Source organism: Chrysochloris asiatica, unplaced genomic scaffold, assembly GCF_000296735.1.
Source record: "Chrysochloris asiatica unplaced genomic scaffold, ChrAsi1.0 scaffold00062, whole genome shotgun sequence".
Taxonomy (NCBI): Eukaryota; Metazoa; Chordata; class Mammalia; order Afrosoricida; family Chrysochloridae; genus Chrysochloris; species Chrysochloris asiatica.
This window is the reverse complement of record NW_006408580.1, coordinates 6,783,708-6,803,369: the sequence shown is the minus strand read 5'-3', so window position 1 is coordinate 6,803,369 and position 19,662 is coordinate 6,783,708. Positions and strand designations below refer to the sequence as shown.

At 39.2% G+C, this 19,662-nt stretch overlaps 1 protein-coding gene across 1 annotated transcript in view; it reads left to right on the top strand.

The window, feature by feature from the left end:
• The window catches only part of MAOA (monoamine oxidase A), an 84,305-nt gene that overhangs the window by 10,856 nt on the left and 53,787 nt on the right, over positions 1 to 19,662 (top strand). The window contains exon 2 of the mRNA XM_006864293.1: positions 11,764 to 11,858. Within this exon, the coding sequence (XP_006864355.1) occupies positions 11,764 to 11,858 (95 nt within the window). The remainder of the gene's footprint in view (positions 1 to 11,763; positions 11,859 to 19,662) is intronic.

Below are 19,662 nucleotides of genomic sequence, written 5' to 3'. Positions count from 1 at the left end.
CATTCCAACCATGGCTCCATCTCTGTATCCCAGAACCCTGTTGTTCTCAAGTTGTGCATATATCATTATTTACCTCTGTCTCACTTCTTAGCCCATTGTGATCTGTCTAATTGTTCTCCCATCTGCTTTGTTCTTCCATTCCCCTTGAAAGAGGACTTTTGCAGTAGATTTTACCCAATACAATCTGTTGTTTGGTTTCTTGACTGCTGCTTTCATTGGCATTGGTTGATTGATTGTTGTTGTTAAGTGCCATCAAGTTGGTTCCGACTCATACCAACCCCAGATAGGGTTTCTGAGGCTGTAACTCTCTGTGGGAGTACAAAGCCTCGTTTTTCTCAGGTAGAGCAGCTTTTGGGCTCGAACTGCCGACCTTGTGGTTAGCAGTTAAGTGCTTACCCTACAGAGCCACCATGCTCCCTGACACTGATTGTAGATCCAAGTACAATGAAATCATTGATAAGTTCGATTTTTTTCTCCATTTTTCATTATGTTGCAGTTATGAGGATTTTTGTTTTCTTAATATTGAACTGTAAGCCATGCTAAAGTCTTTGATCTTCACCAGCAAGTGCTTCAAAGTCTCTTTGCTTTTACCAGGTAAACTTGTGTCATATGCACATCACAGATTGTTAAGAATTCTCCCTCCAGCCCTGATGCCGTGTTCTTCATATAGTCTAGCTTTTTGCATATTTGCTTAGCATACAGATTGAATAAATATGATGAAAGGTTATAACCCTGATGTCCACCTTTCCTGATTTTTAGCCATTTAGCATCCCTTGTTCTCTTTGAGCAATTGCCTCTCAGTCTGCATACCGGTTCCACATCAGCACAATTGAGTGTTCAGGAATTTCCGTTTCACTCAATGGTATACTTATTTGTTATTATTCATAGTTATATTCCTCTTTATAGCCAATAAAACATAGGTAAACATATTTCTGGCATTTTCTGCTTTCAACCAAGATTCATCTGGTATCAGTAACAATATGCCTAGTTCCATGTGCTCTTCTGATTCAGTCTTAAATTTCTGGCCTGTCAATATACTAGACAACCATTTTTTAACTATCTTTAACAAAATCTTACTTGTGTGTGATAGTAATGATATTGTTTGATAATTTTTTCATTGTCTTGGATCACCTTTTTTTTTGAAATGGACACAAATATGGATCTCTTCCAGTCATTTGGCCAAGTAGCTGTCTTCCAATTTTGGGGGGCATAAATGAGTGAATGATTTCAAGTTTGCATCCCATTGTTGGAATATCTCAATTGGTATTCTGTCATTTCCTGCAGCTTTGTTTTTCTTTGAAACTTTTTATTGTGTACTGAGTGAAGGTTTACAGAGAAGACCATCAGTTTTATATTCAACAAATCATATACTTTGTTTCATCTCAATAATTACAATTTCCTGTATGTAACAACAGTTATCCCACTTCCCCCCTGTGATTGTTATTTCCATTCCACCCTCCTTCCCATCCCTCTTCAACTTTGCCCTAGGGAAATGTTGCCCTTTTGATCTTGAATAGGTGACCATTCCATGGTGAGCGTATTTTACAAGTGTTGTTTTCTCCCTTATATACCTACATACTACTTAGATGAAAATTGGGCTTTGGGGGTGAGTTCTGTTTTAGATCTGAAGGGTGGTCTTATGATCCTCCAGTCTCTTTCTGACCAGTGAGTTCAGTCATTTTATATATATATATATAATTCTGATTTTTGTTTTTCGCCAATGCCTTCAGTGCAGCTTGAACTTCTTCCTTCAATAACTTTGGTTTTTGATTCTGTTACCTCCTGAAATGGTTGATAATCTATCAGTTCTTTTTGATACAGTGACTCTGTGTGTTTCTTCCTTATTCTTTTGATGCTATTTGATGCTTGCCATTTTTCTTCAATTTTTTTCAGATTGTGAAATGCCAATGGGTTCTTCCTTTTTGGTTTTCTAACTCCAGGTCTTTGCACGTTTTATTATACTCTATCTTCATGAGAATCCCTTTGGAATCTTATGTACTGCTCATTTACTCCATCATTTCCTCCATTCACTTTAGCTACTCTTCACTTTAGAGTCTCTTCTGGTATCCATTTTGGTATTTTCTTTCATTCTTTTCTTTCTAATGAGTGCAAAAATATGAAGCACCGAACAATTCTTCTCATAGCCTTCTCTACTCCATTGGGTTCAGTAATCATTGCTATGACTACACAGCTCTCAAAGACAATACTCACACTTATAGAATTTATTAAGGAAGTTAACAGGTTACAATTCATGGTCAGAAATGCTCAGGGCACCGTTGTTCCAGTCAGCTGCTGATGTATGTCCATAGGACACACCACTCCACCATAAGCCAGAGCCTAAAGGCACTCGGCTCTAGCTCTGTGGGTCAGCAAACCTAGTTCCCCCACTTAAGTTCATGGAGGCACCCTACTCTATAAGCAGGCTTCCTGCCCAAAGTCACTCCGCTTTACTTGCTCTGTAGTTTGGGAAGTCCACTGCTCTGTCTCATATTCTGGTTCTTGTTTTTGCGACTGCTGCTCCTACACTGTCACAACTTCCTTTTCCAGGTTGAGGAGGTTCAGTGCACAGGGACCTCAGGGTCCAAAGGAGACATACTCCATTCCTCACTCGTCTTCTGTGATGGTTGTGAGATGCCACCTCCTGCTTCTCAGATTAGTCATTTTAAATCCATGTTGGAGTTTCAAATTTTAATAATTACAATGAACTCTGCTATGTCCACAGCTGAATCATGTCACCTATCAATTTCTTTTCCCACCTTCTCTTACCCAGAACCAGCAGGGCAGAAACGTTGTTTGGTGGGAGTTACAAATTATAGCTAGAAGTGATAATTCCCTCCACCACAGTGACCTTTTGTTTCTGTCATATGTGACATCCTTGATGTTATACCACAACTTGTCTGATCTTTGATTATTAGAGTTCAGTATGTCTAATCTATTCTCCAGATAGTCTCTAGATTCAGGTGGGACATCCTCAAGGTCATACTTTAGCTCTTGTGGTCTTGTTTTCATTTTCTTCAGCTTCAACTTGAGCTTGCACATGAGCAATTGATGGTCTGTTTCACAGTTGACCTCTGACCTTGTTCTGACTGATGAGATCTTCCCAAAGATACAGATATATGTGTTCCATCTGGTGAGGTCCATGTGTATTGTCATGTTTATGGTCCATGTATATTGTCAGGTTTATGTTATTAAAGGAGTCCTGGTGTGGCGCTGTGGGTTAATGCGCCAGACTGCAAAGCTGTCTGAACTGCAAGGTCGGCGGTTCAAGCTCACCAGCTGCTCCTCGGAAACCATATACAGGGTTGCTATGGGGCGGAACCGACTCCATGGCACTTCACAACAACAACAAATGTTATTAAAAGATATTTGCAACAGATAAGTTGTTGAGCTTTCAAAATTCTATCATATGGTCTCCAGAGTAATTTCTATCACCAAGGCCATATTTTCTAGCCGTCATCCCTCTTTGTTTCCAACTTTTGCATTCCAGTCACCAGTAATTATCATTGCATCTTGATTGCATATTCGATCAATTTCGAACTTCAAGAGTTGATAAAAACTTCTTTTTCTTCATCTTTAGCTTTTATAGTTGGTGTGTAAATTTGAATCATAGTCATATGAACTGCTCTTCCTTGTAGATATATGGATCTGTCCTGTCACTGACAGTGTTGTACTTCAGCATAGATCTTGAAATGTTCTTTTTGACAATGAATGTGTAACTATTATCTTCAGTTAGTCCATTCCCTGCATAGTAGACTTTGTTTGTCTGATTCAAGTTGGCCAATACCAGTCCATTTCAGCTCACTAATGCCTAGGATATAGGTCTTTAAGTGTTCCATTTCATTTTTGATAGCTTCCAGTTTTCCTAGATTCATATTTCTTACATGTCGTATTCCAAATATTAATGGCTGTTTTGCAGCTGTGTTTTTTCAATTTGAGTCATGCCACATCAGCAAATGAAGGTTCGAAAATCTTTATTACATTCATATCATTAAAGTTAACTGTGCTTCGAGCACGTACTCATATTTTGAGTGCCTTCCAACCTGAGGGGCTCAACTTCTGGCACGGTATCTGACAGTGCTCCACTGCTATTCATAAGGTTTTCAGTGGCCACATTTTTTTCAGAAACAATCACCAGGCCCTCTTTTCCAGTCTTTTATCTGAAAGCTATGTTAAAACCCGTTCACTTGGGTAATCCTCCTGGTATTTAAACTATCATGCCATAGCTTCCAATATTACTGCAACACACAAGCCACCACAGTATGACAAACTCACAGAGGAGTGGTAGAATTCACTGTTACTCTGGCCCTTTGCATCTTAATAAATGGCTCTGTCATTTACTAGTTGCTCAGGTCAAAAATCTTGGAGGCTTTCTTGACTCCAGTCTTTCTTCACACTATATACATTTATTCAAGTGACAAGCAATGTTGGCTATGGTGGTGCCTTGGAGTTGGTCCTGACTTGTAGCGCCCCTATATAGGGTTTCTAAGGCTGTAAATCTTTATGGGAGCAGAAAGCCTCATCTTTCTCCCAAGGAGTGATGACTGGTAGATTTGAACTGCTGACCCTATGCACTCCATTCTGTTGGCTACCACCTCATAATGTGTTCTAAATCTGACCACTTCCCCCAACTGCAACCACTGCCACCTTATCCAACTTATTGTGGTCTTTTGCTTTTATCCAGGCTACCATAATTTTATATTGCCTTTTATCTAGTTTCCCTGCTTCCTTCCTCTTTTGTTCTCTTACAATCTGTGTGGATATAAGATGACTGTGTGTGTGTGGTAAAATATATATAACAACATTTGACATTTTAATCATTTTAAGTGTACATTCTATTTGACATTAATTACTTTTACCACGTTGTACAACCATCACCACTATCTATTTCCAACACTTTATCACCTCAAACAGAAATTCCATATCTCTTAAGCAGTAATTTCCCATTGCCCCTTCCTCTAGCCCTTTACTTTCTTACTGATGAAAATCAAAGACCACAGTGTTAATGATGGGTTGCACCTCAATGTAAAAAAAATAAGAATTCTCACCATTGGACCAATACATAACATCATGATAAATGGAGAAAAGATTGAAGTTGTCAAAGACTTCATTTAACCAGGATCAACATCAACATTCATGCATGCAGCAGTTAAGAAATCATGTGATGTGTTGCATTAGGCAAATCTGCTGCACCAGGTTTCTTTAAAATGTTCAAGAGCAAAGATGTCAGTTTGAGGACTAAGGTGCGCTTGACCCAAGCCAAGGTATTTTTGGTAGCCTCATATGCATGTGAAAGTTGGAAAATAAATAAGTAAGACCATAGAAGAATTGATGTATTTGAGTTATGGCACTGGGGAGGAATATTAAAAATACCATGGACTGCTAGAAGAACAAACAGATCTGTCTTGGAAAAATTAGCCAAAATACTCCTTAGAAGTTATTACGGTGAGATGTTGTATCTCTTACTTTGGACATGCTAGCAGGAAGTATCAGTCCCTGGAAAAGGACATCATGCTTGGTAAAGTGGAGGGTCAGCAAAAAAGAGGAAGACCCCTAGCGAGATGGGTTGTCACAGTGGTAGTAACAATGATTGTGAGGTTGGCACAGTACCAGGTAGTGTTCCTTTCTGTTGTGCATAAGGTTGCAATGAGTTGGAACTGACTTGATGGCACCTAAAAACAACAACTGGCCCTTGGTAACTCTACTCTCTAGATATTTCATATACAAAGACTCATATGACACCTGCCCTATGTGTCTGTGTTGTAACATGTATCAGAACTTCATTCTCTCTTATAGCTGAACAATATTCCATTGCATGTATATACCATATTTTGTTTATCCATTCATCGGTTGCTGGGCATTTTGTTTGTTTCCCCCCTTTGGCTTCTTTGTGTAATGCTTCAATTAGCATTGATATACATATGTCCATTTGCATTGCTGCTTTTAAGACTTTGGGGCAAATACCTAGGAATTGCTAAATCTGTTAAACTTTTTGACCAACCACCAAACCAGAATTTTTATTTTTTTAATTAATCAATTCACTCCCCTGATTATAAACCTTTGATGGCTCTCCATCTCACTTAGGTCAAAACCAGGATCTTAGCCATAGTCTAGAAGGCTCTGCATGATTTGGTCGCTGCTTACTTCTCTGACCTTATTGATTCCTTACTTATTCCCCTGCAGCTTGTTCTTCGATCACATCAAGCCTATTCCCATCTCCCCCAGGGACTTGCAAAGCTCATTTTCTTACTTCATTCATTCCTGAAAGGGAAAAAACAACCAGGCGCCGCTCATCAACCACACCTCACACCAGATGGCCCATCTAGAGACTTTTATTCAGGGTGAGGAAGGTAACCTCTGCTGGAGAGAGAAGGCAGGAGGCAGAAGGGAGGAGAGGAAGAAGAAGAAGAAGAAGAGGGCAGAAATAAGAGGAAGAGAAGAAGAGAGAGTCAACGGGAAGAGAAGGGATTTATATAGGTTCAACAGGAAGGGAGTGGTCATTGCTGGGGTGATTTAGCTCTGGCCTATCAAAAGCCATGTTGTCTTTTAAACTAGAGCCTTGTAGCTTAGGGCAGGGAAACAGACAAAATGGAGTTGGAGGGAGGGGAGAGGGAAGAACTGGAAGGTATTGTATGTAACATTGTAACAATTCCTCTGCTTTAATATCACCTCTGAATTCTTTCACAACTACCCTGTCTAAAATAATACCCCTTATGCAGAAATCATCTGAAATCTCTTTGATATTCCATGTGAGTAAAGTTTAATTAAAGGTAATGCAGAAACGGCTGCAAGCATACACTGTCAGAGAACGTCCAGAGATTCAAGCCAGATTCAGAAGAGGCCGTGGAATGAGGGATATCATTCCTGATGTCTGGTGGATCTTGGCTGAAAGTAGAGAATATCAGAAAGATGTTTACCTATGTTTTATTGACTATGCAAAGGCTTTCGCTTGTGTGGATCATGACGAGCTATGGACAACATTGCGAAGTATGAGTATTCTGGAACACTTAATTGTGCTCATAAGGAATCTGTACTTGGACCAAGTGGCAGTTGTTCAAACAGAACATAGGAATACTGAAGGGTTTCAAATTAAGAAAGGTGTGCGACAAGGTTGTATGCTTTCACCATACTTGTTCAACCTGTATGCTGAGCAAATAATCCGAGAAGCTGGGTTCTGTGAAGAAAAACGTGGCATCAGGATTGGAGGAAGACTCATTAACAACCTGCAGTATGCAGATGATACAACCTTGCTTGCTTAAAGTGAAGAGGACTTAAAACATTTATTGATGAAGATCAAAGAGCACAGCCTTAGGTATGGATTTCATCTCAACATAAAGAAAACAAAAATCCTCACCACTGGACCAATAAACAACATTCTTACCAATAGAGGAAAGATTGAAGTTGTCAAGGACTTCATTTTTCTTGGATCAACTATCAACACTCATGGAATCAACAGTCAAGAAATCAAACAAGGTATTGCATTAGGCAAATGTGCTGAACAAGACCTTTTTAAAGTGTTGAAGAGCAAAGATGTCAGCTTGAGGACTAAGGTGCGCTTGATCCAAGCCATGGTATTTTCAATAACCTCATATGCATGTGAAAGCTGGACAGTGAATAAGGAAGATCGTAGAAGAATTGATGCTTTTGAGTTATGGTGTTGGGGGAGAATACTGAAAGTGCCATGGGCTGCCAAAAGAACCAATAGATCCGTTTTGGAAGAAGTGCAGCCAGAGTGCTCCTCTAAGGCCAAGATGTCTCATACTTTGGACATATTTTCAGGAGGGACAAGTCACTGGAGAAGGATATCATGTTTGGTAAGGGGGAGTGTCAGAGAAAAAGAGGAAGACCACCAAGGAGATGAATTGGCCAAGTGGCAGCACCAATGGACTCAAGCGTGGCAACAGTAATGAGGTTGGCCCAGGATCGGGCAGTGTTTCATTCTGCTGTGCATAAGGTCGCTATGAGTCGGTATGGACTCGACGGCACCTAACAACAACAACAACCTCTTATCACTCGCCTTGTTGTTGTTAAGTGCCGTCAAGTAGGTTCCAACTTATAGCAACCCTGTCTAGGGTTTCTAAGGAGCAGCTGGTGGATTTGAACTGCTGATCTTGTCGTTCACAGGCCAATGATGATTCTACAGTGCCACACTAGGAATCTTTACTCTATTTTCATAGCACTTAATATTTGATTAATATTTCTTAAAAGCTATTATTTCTCTATTCTTTGTCTGTCTCACCCACTAGAATGCAAGCTTCACGAGGCCAGGGCCTTGGTTATAGTCACCATTATATTCACAATACCTCAGATGGTGCCCATGACCTTATAGGAGCTTCTTATTATTTGTTGAATGACTGGATGAATTAATAAATTTAGCTGTGTTAATGATACATGTGATGGTGTAAAATAAGTACTTGCTGAAAGGTTCAGTTGCTAGTCATTACCTAGACGATTCTCTTGAAGTTAGCCTTTATTTCATAGCTTAAGGTTATATTTGAAACCTATAGTTTGAAATATTTTAAAAGGAAAAGCAATTTTGGATAGAAAATATGTTTTAATGAATATGTGTGTAGTAACTGTTTCTTTGTAAATATGGAGGTGTCTATGGAGTGCTGATGTGGGGCTGTGGGTCAATGCGCCAGACTGCAAAGCCATTTGAACTGCAAGGCCAGCAGTTCAAGCTTACCAGCCACTCCTCGGAAACCCTATACAGGGTCGCTATGGGTCGGAACCGACTCGACGGCACTTCACAACAACAACAACAATGGTATATCACTATAGGATAAACACCGGACCATTGAACACTAGATATGCAGTTTAAACCCACCAGCCACTTCTCAGAAACCCTATACAGAATTGCTATGAGTCGGAACCGATTTGACGGCACTTTAACAACAACAGCAACAACATATAAACACATGTATGCAATAGATTAAAACATCCCAAATAAGTACATAAAGCAAAATGCATCGTCCTTCCATCCTAGACCCCTAGCTGTGTACCTTGAAAGTTGTTATTGTTAAGTGTCATTGAGTCGGTTCCGACCCATAGCGACCCTGTATAGGGCTTTTTTTTAAAACATTCAAACTTTTCATCTAACTTTATTTTAATTAAAATGTTAGAAAAAAAATTCTACTTTGCTTTTTCCTCTCCTGAAGTTAAATGTCCAAATATCATTTATGACTGAACTAGAATAACTTGTGTTATTCAGCCCATTTCTAGGCTATCTGTTCTTATATATATCTGTCTATCTAATCTTTTTACCAGAGTCCTGGTGTGGCACTGTGAGTTAACGCGTTGTACTGCAAGATCAGTTTGAATCACAAGGTTGGCAGTTCAAGCTCACTAGCCGCTCCTTGGAAACCCTACAGGGTCGCTATGAGTCAGAACCCACTTGACAGAACTTAACAATAACAATCTTATACCAGTTTCACTATGTGTTTGTTTGTTTGTTTTACTAGAGATTTGTAATATATTTTAATAAAAACTTAGGGGGTTATTGTTGTTAAGTGCCATCAAGTCAGTTATGACTCATAGTGACCCTGTATAGGGCTTCCAGAGTGGCTGGTGAGCTTAAACTACCAACCTTGCAGTTCAAACCGACTTTGAAGTCCAGAGAATTAACCCACAGTGCCACACCTGGACTCTCTCTGAAGTTTAGGTTGTTGTTGTTGTTGTTGGTGTGCCATGGAATCAGTTCCAACTCATAACGACCCCGCATAGGGTTTCTGAGGCTTAAATCTTTATAGGAGCAGAAAGCCTCATCTTTCGCCCATGGATCAGCTGGTAGTTTCAAACTGCTGCTGACTTTGAGGTTAGCAGCCCGAATCGTAACCACTATGCCACCAAAGCTTAGGTTAGTATTGATTTATTAAGCATCTTCTTCAGTAATTTCTTGGCAAGTTTACCATGCCGTTTTTCCAGAGGAAGTTTAGAATCAGGGACTCAAACTTTAGTGTTAACATTTTTTATTGATATTCCATTAAAATTTAAAATTAATATGGGATAAATTGAGGTCCCTTATAATGTTGTTGTTGTTGTTAAGTGCTATTGAGTCAGCTCTGACTCAACTCATAATGACCCTGTATAGGGCTTCCAAGGAGCGTCTGGTGGATTTGAACTGCTGACTTTGTGGTTAGCAGTCCTAGTGTTTAATCCTACAGCACCACACAAAGACTTCTTTTATAATGTTACTCCTTATTAAAAAAGAACTCATTTGAGTTATCTTTTGGGTCTATCAGTGATTTTCATATTTTCAAGCTGTTTGTCATGTGAATTCTGTGAAGTTCTTGCTGAGTTTATTCCTAAATAGTTTATCATCTGTCTAACTTTTAGAAGTGAGCAGCTCTTTTCTTTCATTATATTTCTCAACTAATTGTATATAAGACTGCTTTTTTATTTTTTAAATATTAACTTTAGACACCTTAGTCCTTGAGTTGTCTTCTTTCTCTCTTTGGTTTTTGTTTTGTTTTGTTCTAAACCATGCTAATTTTACCTATTTTCTAATTATTATAACTCTGTTTCCAAATAATATTCAATAAAATTGGTGACGTTGGGTATCTCTTCATTGTTGCTGACTTCAGTGCTAACGTTTCATGATAAATACACTACGGTACTAGGTTTGTTCTAGTTAGAAAATGAAGATTTTAAATGTAAATCACATGTTGTATCTGGAAAATTAGAAATAGCGCAGTAATTGGAAAGAGTAACATGAATCAAATGAAGGAATTTCTTTTTTTCCCCTAGACTAGAGTAAATGTGAATGTGGTGGTAAAGTAAGATAAAGGGAAGGGTGGGGCAGATTATCCACTAAGGAAGGTAAACACAGATTACTTGTGCTTACTTACTAATATGCAGTGAGAAGTTTAACATTATTTTTCACCCCTGTCAATCCTAGTTATGTGACAACCTCCTTGCTTTCTGCTATCATTTAACATTCCAGGTTTGCCTTGTCCATTTCCTGCCCAATTCCTGGACTAGATCAAGAGTCAGGATTCATTTCATATGAACTGATTTTTTAGAAACCATAGTCAGGTTGTTGGGGGGAGTGTTAATTGCTACTGAGTAAGGTATGGTACTTTACTCAGTAAAGTAAGTAAGCACTGGACTGTTAACCACATGGTCGGTGGTTCAAACCCAACATCCACTCTTTGGAAACCCTATACAGGGTCACTATGAGTCGGAAACAACTTGACAGTATTTAACAACTTAACTTACATTCAACAGGACTTAGAAAAAAATATTTTTAAAGATAGACTATACCCAGAGATCACACTGATAAAATTCCATTGCATATTTAGAATGGCGAGGTTTTTACTTAACCTTACGGTTCTTAAAACCTAGTTCCTTTACTCTTCCATGCCAAATTTTGGTTCAAACCTTACTAGATCAACCTCAAGGTCAGCAGTTGAAAACTACCAGCGGTTCCAAGGCATTCTGCTCCTGTAAATGTTTACAGCCTCGGAAACCCTGTGCAGGGTCACTATGAGTTGAAACCGACCCCATGGTACTTAACAACAACAACAAAAGATAAATAACAGTCTCAGAATAACAATAATCCTGTCACCATCTTAGTGATAATTTTTTGTTTGCAGTTGTTTTTATCTTTAGGGTATATAAGAAATACACTGTAAAATTACTGTGTTTTTTAAATCACTTGGAATAGTTCCTCTCTATGTGATTATTCACCTATCTGTGTATATATTCTAATCTTGGCTAATTAGTATGTATAAGTTAATATGTTCTTATATTTTGCTTTCCCTTTAGGATTGTCTGCTGCCAAACTCTTGGCTGATCATGGCGTTAATGTTTTAGTCTTAGAAGCCCGAGATAGAGTTGGAGGGAGAACATATACTGTGAGGGTAAGTGATTTTAACACTTTGCATATAATATCTCACACAAAGCAGAAGTTGCACACTTGGAAGGTATGGGACTCACGAAGATCTCAAGAGTTCATCCAGTTAAGACATTTTCCAAAAATAGCCCTAAACCACTCCATCAAATAAGAGTCATTGTCTTAAGCAAGCACTCACTGATGTCTAACAGTCTCTGACCTTCAGTAATTTACATTCTGGTTAAAAAAACAAACAAACAACAAAACACAACCCAAACATATAAAGAACTAACTTCAATAAAGTGCAATATAAATCCCGTATTTGTTGTTGTGTGCCATCGAGTCAGTTCCAATTCATAGCGACCCTGTATAGAGTTTATCAGGTTGCAAATCTTTTACAGGAGCAGAAAATCTCATCTTTCAGCCTCAGAGCAGCTGGTGGTTTCAAATTGCTGACTTTGTGGTTAGCAGCCCAATGCGTAACCCACTGAGCCACCTGGGCTGCAGAATTCCGTATTAGAGGTCTAAATTATGTATGTAGTGTTTTAGGTAGGGTTACTGTTTAACTGGAAGCACATCCATGTATGTGTGTGTATACATACACATGCACAAACAAACATGCACGTACTTGCTATAGGTGATTTGTTTATTCAAGGACACACAATAAAAGTGAGTTGACTACATTGAACAGGAGCAAATGTAACATCTTTTTATGCAACTTTATTCTCAGCCCTTCTTCCTTAAGTGTCTAATGCCTAAGATAATCTTTGTTCAGGTAATATTTAGCTAGATAAGAGAAAGAAATCTAGTTTTTGCTATACCATTGCCTTTTTGTACCTGGGCTTATATTATTCTGGAAAAAAATGCAGTTTGTTTATTACTCTCCAAGGGAATGATTGCATGTAGTTGAATCTGGGAGCTGAAGAAACTACACAGGGAGAAGATATAGGTTGAGAAGAAAATAGAGTCAAAGATGCAAGTTGCGGGAACATGCTGACAGAAGGTTGTACATACGCTGTTGTTGTTGTTAGGTGCCGTCAAGTCAATTTCAACTAACAGCGACCCTGTACACAACAGAATGAAACACTGCCCAGTCCTGGGCCAATCTCATATCTACGTTTGAGTCCGTTGCTGCTGCCATTGTGACAGCCCGTCTTGTCCAGGGACTGGTCCCTCCTGGTAATATGTCAGAAGTATGAGAGGCAAAGTCTGGCCAACCTGACTTCCAAGGAGCATACTGACTGCACTTCTTCCAACAGAAATTGTTTAGTTCTTTTGGTACTTTTAATATTCTCCTCCAACACCATAATTCAAATGTATCAATTCTTCTACAGTCCTTCTTATTCACGGTCCAACTTTCACATGAATAAGAGGCCATTGAAAATACTATCACTTGGGTCAGATGCACCTTAGTCCTCAAACTGACATCTTTGCTTTTGAACACTTTAAAGGGGTCTTGTGCAGCAGATTTTCCTAATGTAATATGTCATTTGATTTCTTGCCTGCTGCTTCTATAAGTGTTCATGATGTATCTAAGCAAAATGAAGTCTTTGACAACTTCAATCTTTTCTCCATTTATCATGATGTTATTTATTGGTTTAGTGGTGAGGATGTTTGTTTTCTTTACAATCAGGTATAACCCATACCAAAGGTTGTGATCATTGATCTTCATCAGTAAGTATTTTTAAGTCCTCTTCACTTTCAGCAAGCAAAGTTGTATCTGAAGTTTGCAGGTTGTTAATGAACCTTCCTCCAATCCTGATGCCACATTCTGTTTCATAATAATGCAGCTTCTTAACATTTAGATTGAATAAGTATGGTAAAAGAATACAAACCTGGCATGCACCTTTCCTGATTTTAAACCACTCAGTGTCTCCTTGTTCAGTCTGAACAACTGCCTCTTGGTCTATGTACATATTCCTTATGAGTACAATGAAGTGATCCAGAATATTCATTCTCCACAATGTTGTCCATAGCTTGTCATGATCCACATAGTCAAAAGACTTTGCATAGTCAATAAAACACAGGTAAACTATTTTCTGGTATTCTCTGCTTTCAGCCAAGATCTATCTGACATCAGCTTTGACAACTCTCATCCCATGTCCTCGTCTGAAACTGGCTTGAACCTCTGGAAGTTCCCTGTCAGTGTACTGTTGCAGTCTTTTTTTTACTCCATTCACGTCGTCATGGTCAACTCTACTTTAAGGAGGCAGCTCTTCCCTGGTTACATTTTGAGTGCCTTCCAATCTGAAGCGCTAATTTTTAGGCACTGTTGTATGTGACAGTATTCTGGTGCTATTCATCATGTTTCAGTATCTGGTATTCCTTTGCAATCTAACAGTGTTCCACTGCTATTAATAAGGTTTTCAGTGGCAAAAATTTCAGAAGCAGTCTGCCTTTGTTTCTTCCTAGTTTGTTTTAGTCTGGACTCTCAACTGAATCTTGTCTACCATGAGTGATCCTGATGACATTCAAAACACCAGTGGCATAGCTTCCAACATCACAGCAATATGGGAGCCTCCACAGTATCATAAACTGACAGACACATGGTGGTGGACATAGGAAGAGGGACCATAAAAGCAGTAGAGGCAGAAGAAGGGAATGAGACTAGACTGCTGCTATGGAACTCAGTGGAAGAAAGAGGAAGGGATGATTAACAGCTAAGTGACAGGCATCTGACATAGGATAAAGACAAGAGACTTATGGGTTTGGTGATTAGAAGAAAGTTATCAATGAGACCTTTGCTAGAGCACCCAAATAAAGTGTTAAAAGGCTGAGAGATTGGAAGTAAAGACACTACTAGGTTGTTGAAGTGACTGGCAGGTAAGGAAACATCTATCAAATTACCATATTTTTACTCAAATAATGTGCTGTTATTTATTTATTTTTTTTGCACCTTGTGCAACCCCCTTACCTATTAGTCATATGCTTACTGTGTGCATTATTCATTTGTGCATGTTATTTCTGTGAACATGCTGCATGTGAAAAATATGGTAGAAGATGTATCAGATTGTTAACAAAATGGCTTAAGCAGTGACAATAACAATGACTAAAGCAATATAAACATTTAATTTTTTCACAAGAATCTGGTGATAGGTCCAGGCTGATTCAGAGGTTACCTTTGTCATGAAGGTTTATAACTCTGTCTTCTGCTCTGCCAGTCTTTACATGTTGACTTACTGTCCTCTGGTAAATATATGATTTAACTCTAAGCATCAAATCCTTATTTCAAGGCAAGAAGGACAAAGTTGCTTTTACCAGGAGATCCCAGAAGACATTTGCTATAGTCTCGCTGGCCTGAGTTGGGTCCCTTAGCTGCTAGGTGGTGGTGATTTTGTGCTGCAGAGTCAGTTGTAACTCATAGTGACCCTGTACGGGATTTTCGAGCCTGTAAATCTTTACGGGAGCAGAAAGCCTCATCTTTATCCCACAGAACAGCTGGTGGTTTTGAACTGCTGACCTTGAGGTTTGCAGCTCAATTCGCAATCACTACACTACCGGAGCTCCTTTAGCTGCTAGAAAGCCTGGGAAAGCAAGTATTTAGCATTTCCATCTGGGTAGGTTACGAATCGGGCTGTGAACCTTAAGGTCAGCGGTTTGAAACTACCAGCCGCTCCGCGGGAGAAAGATTCGGCTTTCTACTCCCGTAAAGATTTACACCCTCGGAAACCCTATACAGGGTCGCTATGGGTCGGACCCGACTCAATGGCACTTAACAACAACAATAGAAAATAGCATGTTGTATTCATTGCCGCAGAATCAATTCCAACTCATGGTGATAGGAAATGGATATTAGTGTAGCAAACCAACAGCATCTGAACTAGGATATTCTACCAGTTCTTTCAGACATACTGTATCATGCTAACCATAAGGTTGGCAGTTCAAACCTTACCAGTCACTCCTCAGAAACCCTATGCAGGGTAACTATGAGTTGGAACCAACTCGACAACACTTAACAACAACAACAGTTGTGTTAAGTGTTTCTCTTGCTCTTATCCTGCAACACCACACCAGGATGTGTATGTGTGTACATGTTCTGGTGTGGCACTGTAGGATAAGCACTGGACCTCAAGGTTGGTTTGAAGCCCCAAGTCGGAAATCCTATACAGGGCTGCTATGAATTGGAAACAACTCCACGGCAGTTAATAATAACAAATAAAATATATTTGTTGTTAACTGCCGTGGAGTTGGTTTCCACTCACAGTGACTCTGTATAGGAGTTTGCTGAGAAGCGGCTTGTAGGTTTGAACTGCCAACATTGCGGCTCAAACCAATCAAGCCTCAACTTTTAATATTGAAGGATTCTATAGGCAAATTATTGAATAGTGCAAAAAGCATCAAAAGAAGATGGAGAGAATCATTTGGAACAGAATCATTGTTCCAAAAAGAAATGGTTGATGTTCAACCATTTCCAGAGGTAGCATATGATTAAGAGCCAATGATACTGAAGGAGGACGTCCAAGGTTCACTAAAGGCACTGGCAAAAAACAAGGCACCAGAAACTGATGGAATACAAATCAAAATCTTTCAACAAACTGATACAGCACTGGAAGTACTCACTCATCTATGTTGAGAAATTTAGAAGAAAATTACCAGGCTAACTGACTGGAAGTGATCCATATTTGTGCCCATTCCAGAAAGAGGTTACCCAACAGAATGCAGACAAGTAAACTTTTGCTAAATCCAAATTCCAAAAATGACTGCAAATGTACATTTTCAGAGAACTTTAGATATTCAAGCTGGGTTCAGATGAGGATGTGGAATGAGGGAAATCATTACTGATGTAAGATGGATCTTGGCTGAAAGCAGAGAATACCAGAAAGATGTTTACCTGTGCTTCATTGAGTATGCAAAGGCTTTTAGTTGTGTGAAGCATGGTAAGCTTTGGACAACATTATGGCGAATGAATATTCTGGAATATTTAATTGTGTTCATGAGGATCCTGTTACATAAACCAAGAGGCAGTTGTTCAAACAGAACAAGGGAACACCGAATGGTTTAAAATTAGGAAGGTGTGTGACAGGGTTGTATTCTTTCACCATACTTATTCGGTCTGTATGCTAAGTACATAATCTGAAAAGCTGGATGATATAAAGAAAAAATGTGGCATCAGAATTGGAGGAAGACTCTTTAACAACCTGCAATATGCAACTTTGTTTGCTGAAAGTTAAGAGGCCTTAAAATACTTACTGATGAAGATCAAAGACCACAGCCTTCAGTGTGGGTTGTACCTCAATGTAAAGAAGACCAAAATCCTCACCATTGGACCAGTAAACAGCATCCATGTAAATGGAGAAATGATTGAAGTTGTCAAAGACTTCATTCTTCTTGGATCAACCATCAACACTAATGGAAGCAGCAGTCAGGAAATTAAATTTCATATTAATTCAGGCAATCTTCTATACAAGAACTCTTTATCGTGTTCAAGAACAAAGACATCAGTTTGAGGACTAAGGTGCATTTGCCCCAAGCCATGATATTTTTAGTCACTTCATATGCCTGTGAAAGTTGGACAGTGGATAAGGAAGACCCTAGAAGAATTAATGCATTTGAGTTAATAGTGTTGGAGGGGAATATTAAAAGTACCATGGACTGCCAAAAGAACTATCTAATTTCTATTGGAAGAAGTATAGCCAGAATTTTCCTTGGAAGCCAGGTTGGCCAGACCTTGTCTCTCATACTTTGGACATATTTTCAGCAGTGACTAGTCCCTGGAGAAGGATATCATATTTGGAAAGTGGAGGGGCAGAGAAAAAGAGGACAACTCCCAACAAGATGGATTAACACAGTGGCCGTAGCAATGGGCTCAAACGTAGCAACGATTGTGAGATTGCTGCTGGACCACGCAGTGTTTTGTTCTGTTGTGCATTGTGTCGCTATGAGTCAGTACCGATTTGATGGCCCCTAACAATGACAGTCCTGGTGTGGCGCTGTGCGTTAATGCGCCAGACTGCAAAGTCAGCAGTTCAAACTCACCAGCTGCTCCTCAGAAACTCAGGGTCACTATGAGTCGGAACCAACTCTACGGCACTTCACAACAACAACATATATATATAATATTTTCACACACACACATAAATAGAGAGAGAGTGGTTAGTTCCAGGAAATGACTCAGATAGTTGTGGAGGCTGACAAGTCTAAAAATTCTGTGGATGAGGCTTCTCCTGACTCAAGTGATTGTAGGGGCTGATAGTCAGATGATAGGCTGCTAACTTATAGGGCCACAGGAGCTGGAGAATTCCAAATGGTTCAGATCAGATGCAGGCTTCTAGCTTATGGTTCAAGAACCATAAGACAGGGCATGATGAATCAGATTCAGGATCACTAGAGAACTTTGGTTGAACAAACATATATATTGGATGCAGGCCATACCCACAAAGGAACTGATTGGCATCCAACTGACTTTTAACTAATTGCCTGCTCTCATCAGATCACAAAATGGAGAATGATTACATTGCATTAGATTGCTATTCTTATTGTTAAGTGCCATGAAGTTAGTTCCGACTCATAGTGACCCTATATAGGGTTTCTGAGGAGCAGCTGGTGGGTTTGAACCATTCACCTTGTGGTTAGCAGCCCAGTATGTATCCTACTGTGCCATACCAGGAGTCCATTACGTTATATTATGGATGAACAATTAGTCTGCCAAACCAGTGAGAACCTAGATAAGTTAGACACGTAACAATCACAGTGTCATAGTGTAAAAAAGTTGCACATTGTGTCTGTATGACTGCATTAGATATGATTCTTCTGTTGCTCTCTGAAAAATATTCTTTCATTTGGGAAATATTAAGTTGTCCCTTAGTCCTACTTTTCTTATCTCTAAACCCTTCTGGTTTTTAAATAGGAGCATCTGTCATGTTGAAGATAATTAAGAACAAGTTTTTTAGTAAAGGAAAATGAGAATTCTAACATGCTTGTACCCATCTACGTTATTACCTTAGGCTTCTTTTCTAGTCTGTGTCATTTATATATGTCAAGAACTATGGTTGTGTGCTGAGCATGATATTATGCTATTCCTGTGGTGTGTGAGAAAGGGCTCTTTAAAATATTAGAGATTAGGACTTAACATTTATCAGAGTTCAGATGACTATACGGGGAATATGGAGTCCTGGTGTGGCGCTGTAGGATTGGACCAGTGGTTTGAACCCATTAGCTGCTTCTTGGAAACCCTATACAGGGTCTCTATGAGTCAGAACCGACTCGATGACACTTAACAACAACCAACACCTAAGGAGAAATAACAGGCTTTAAGAAGGAGGGACAAAATACGTGTTAAATAGGAAACTGGATTGAATATTGTTAAAATTGTTTCCAATAGCAGAATCAAATAGGATTATTTTGAGAGTAGAGACTATAAAAGCTGCTCTGGATCTTTAAATTCTAAAATGTTAAATTTAGTAGTCACCTGGCAGCTATTTAGGTTGAGCTTCTATGAGTTCATCAAGTCGCAATTCTTCCTAATGTGATTTCCCCATCATTTTTTCAGGGTAAATTAATAAAGTTGAAATGCCTGCACTGTCAACCCAAGGATTCTGTACTTATTTCCTAATGTGATTACATGTTTATGCCTCTTCAAAGGCTGAGTCATGGGATCTAAATCAAGACCCAAAAGCCTAAGGTGCAGGATAGCAAAAATATGGTATTAACAGTTCTAGTATCTTCATACAAAACCAGAGCACCTCCTTTAGAATGTTTCTACTTTATAAATAAGATTTCTACAAAGTTTCTTATAATTTTTACTATTTCACTTGTGTGGCCCTGTGGGTTGATGCGCTGGAATGCAAGATCGGTTTGAACTGCACGGGTGGGTGGCAGTTCAAGCTCACCAG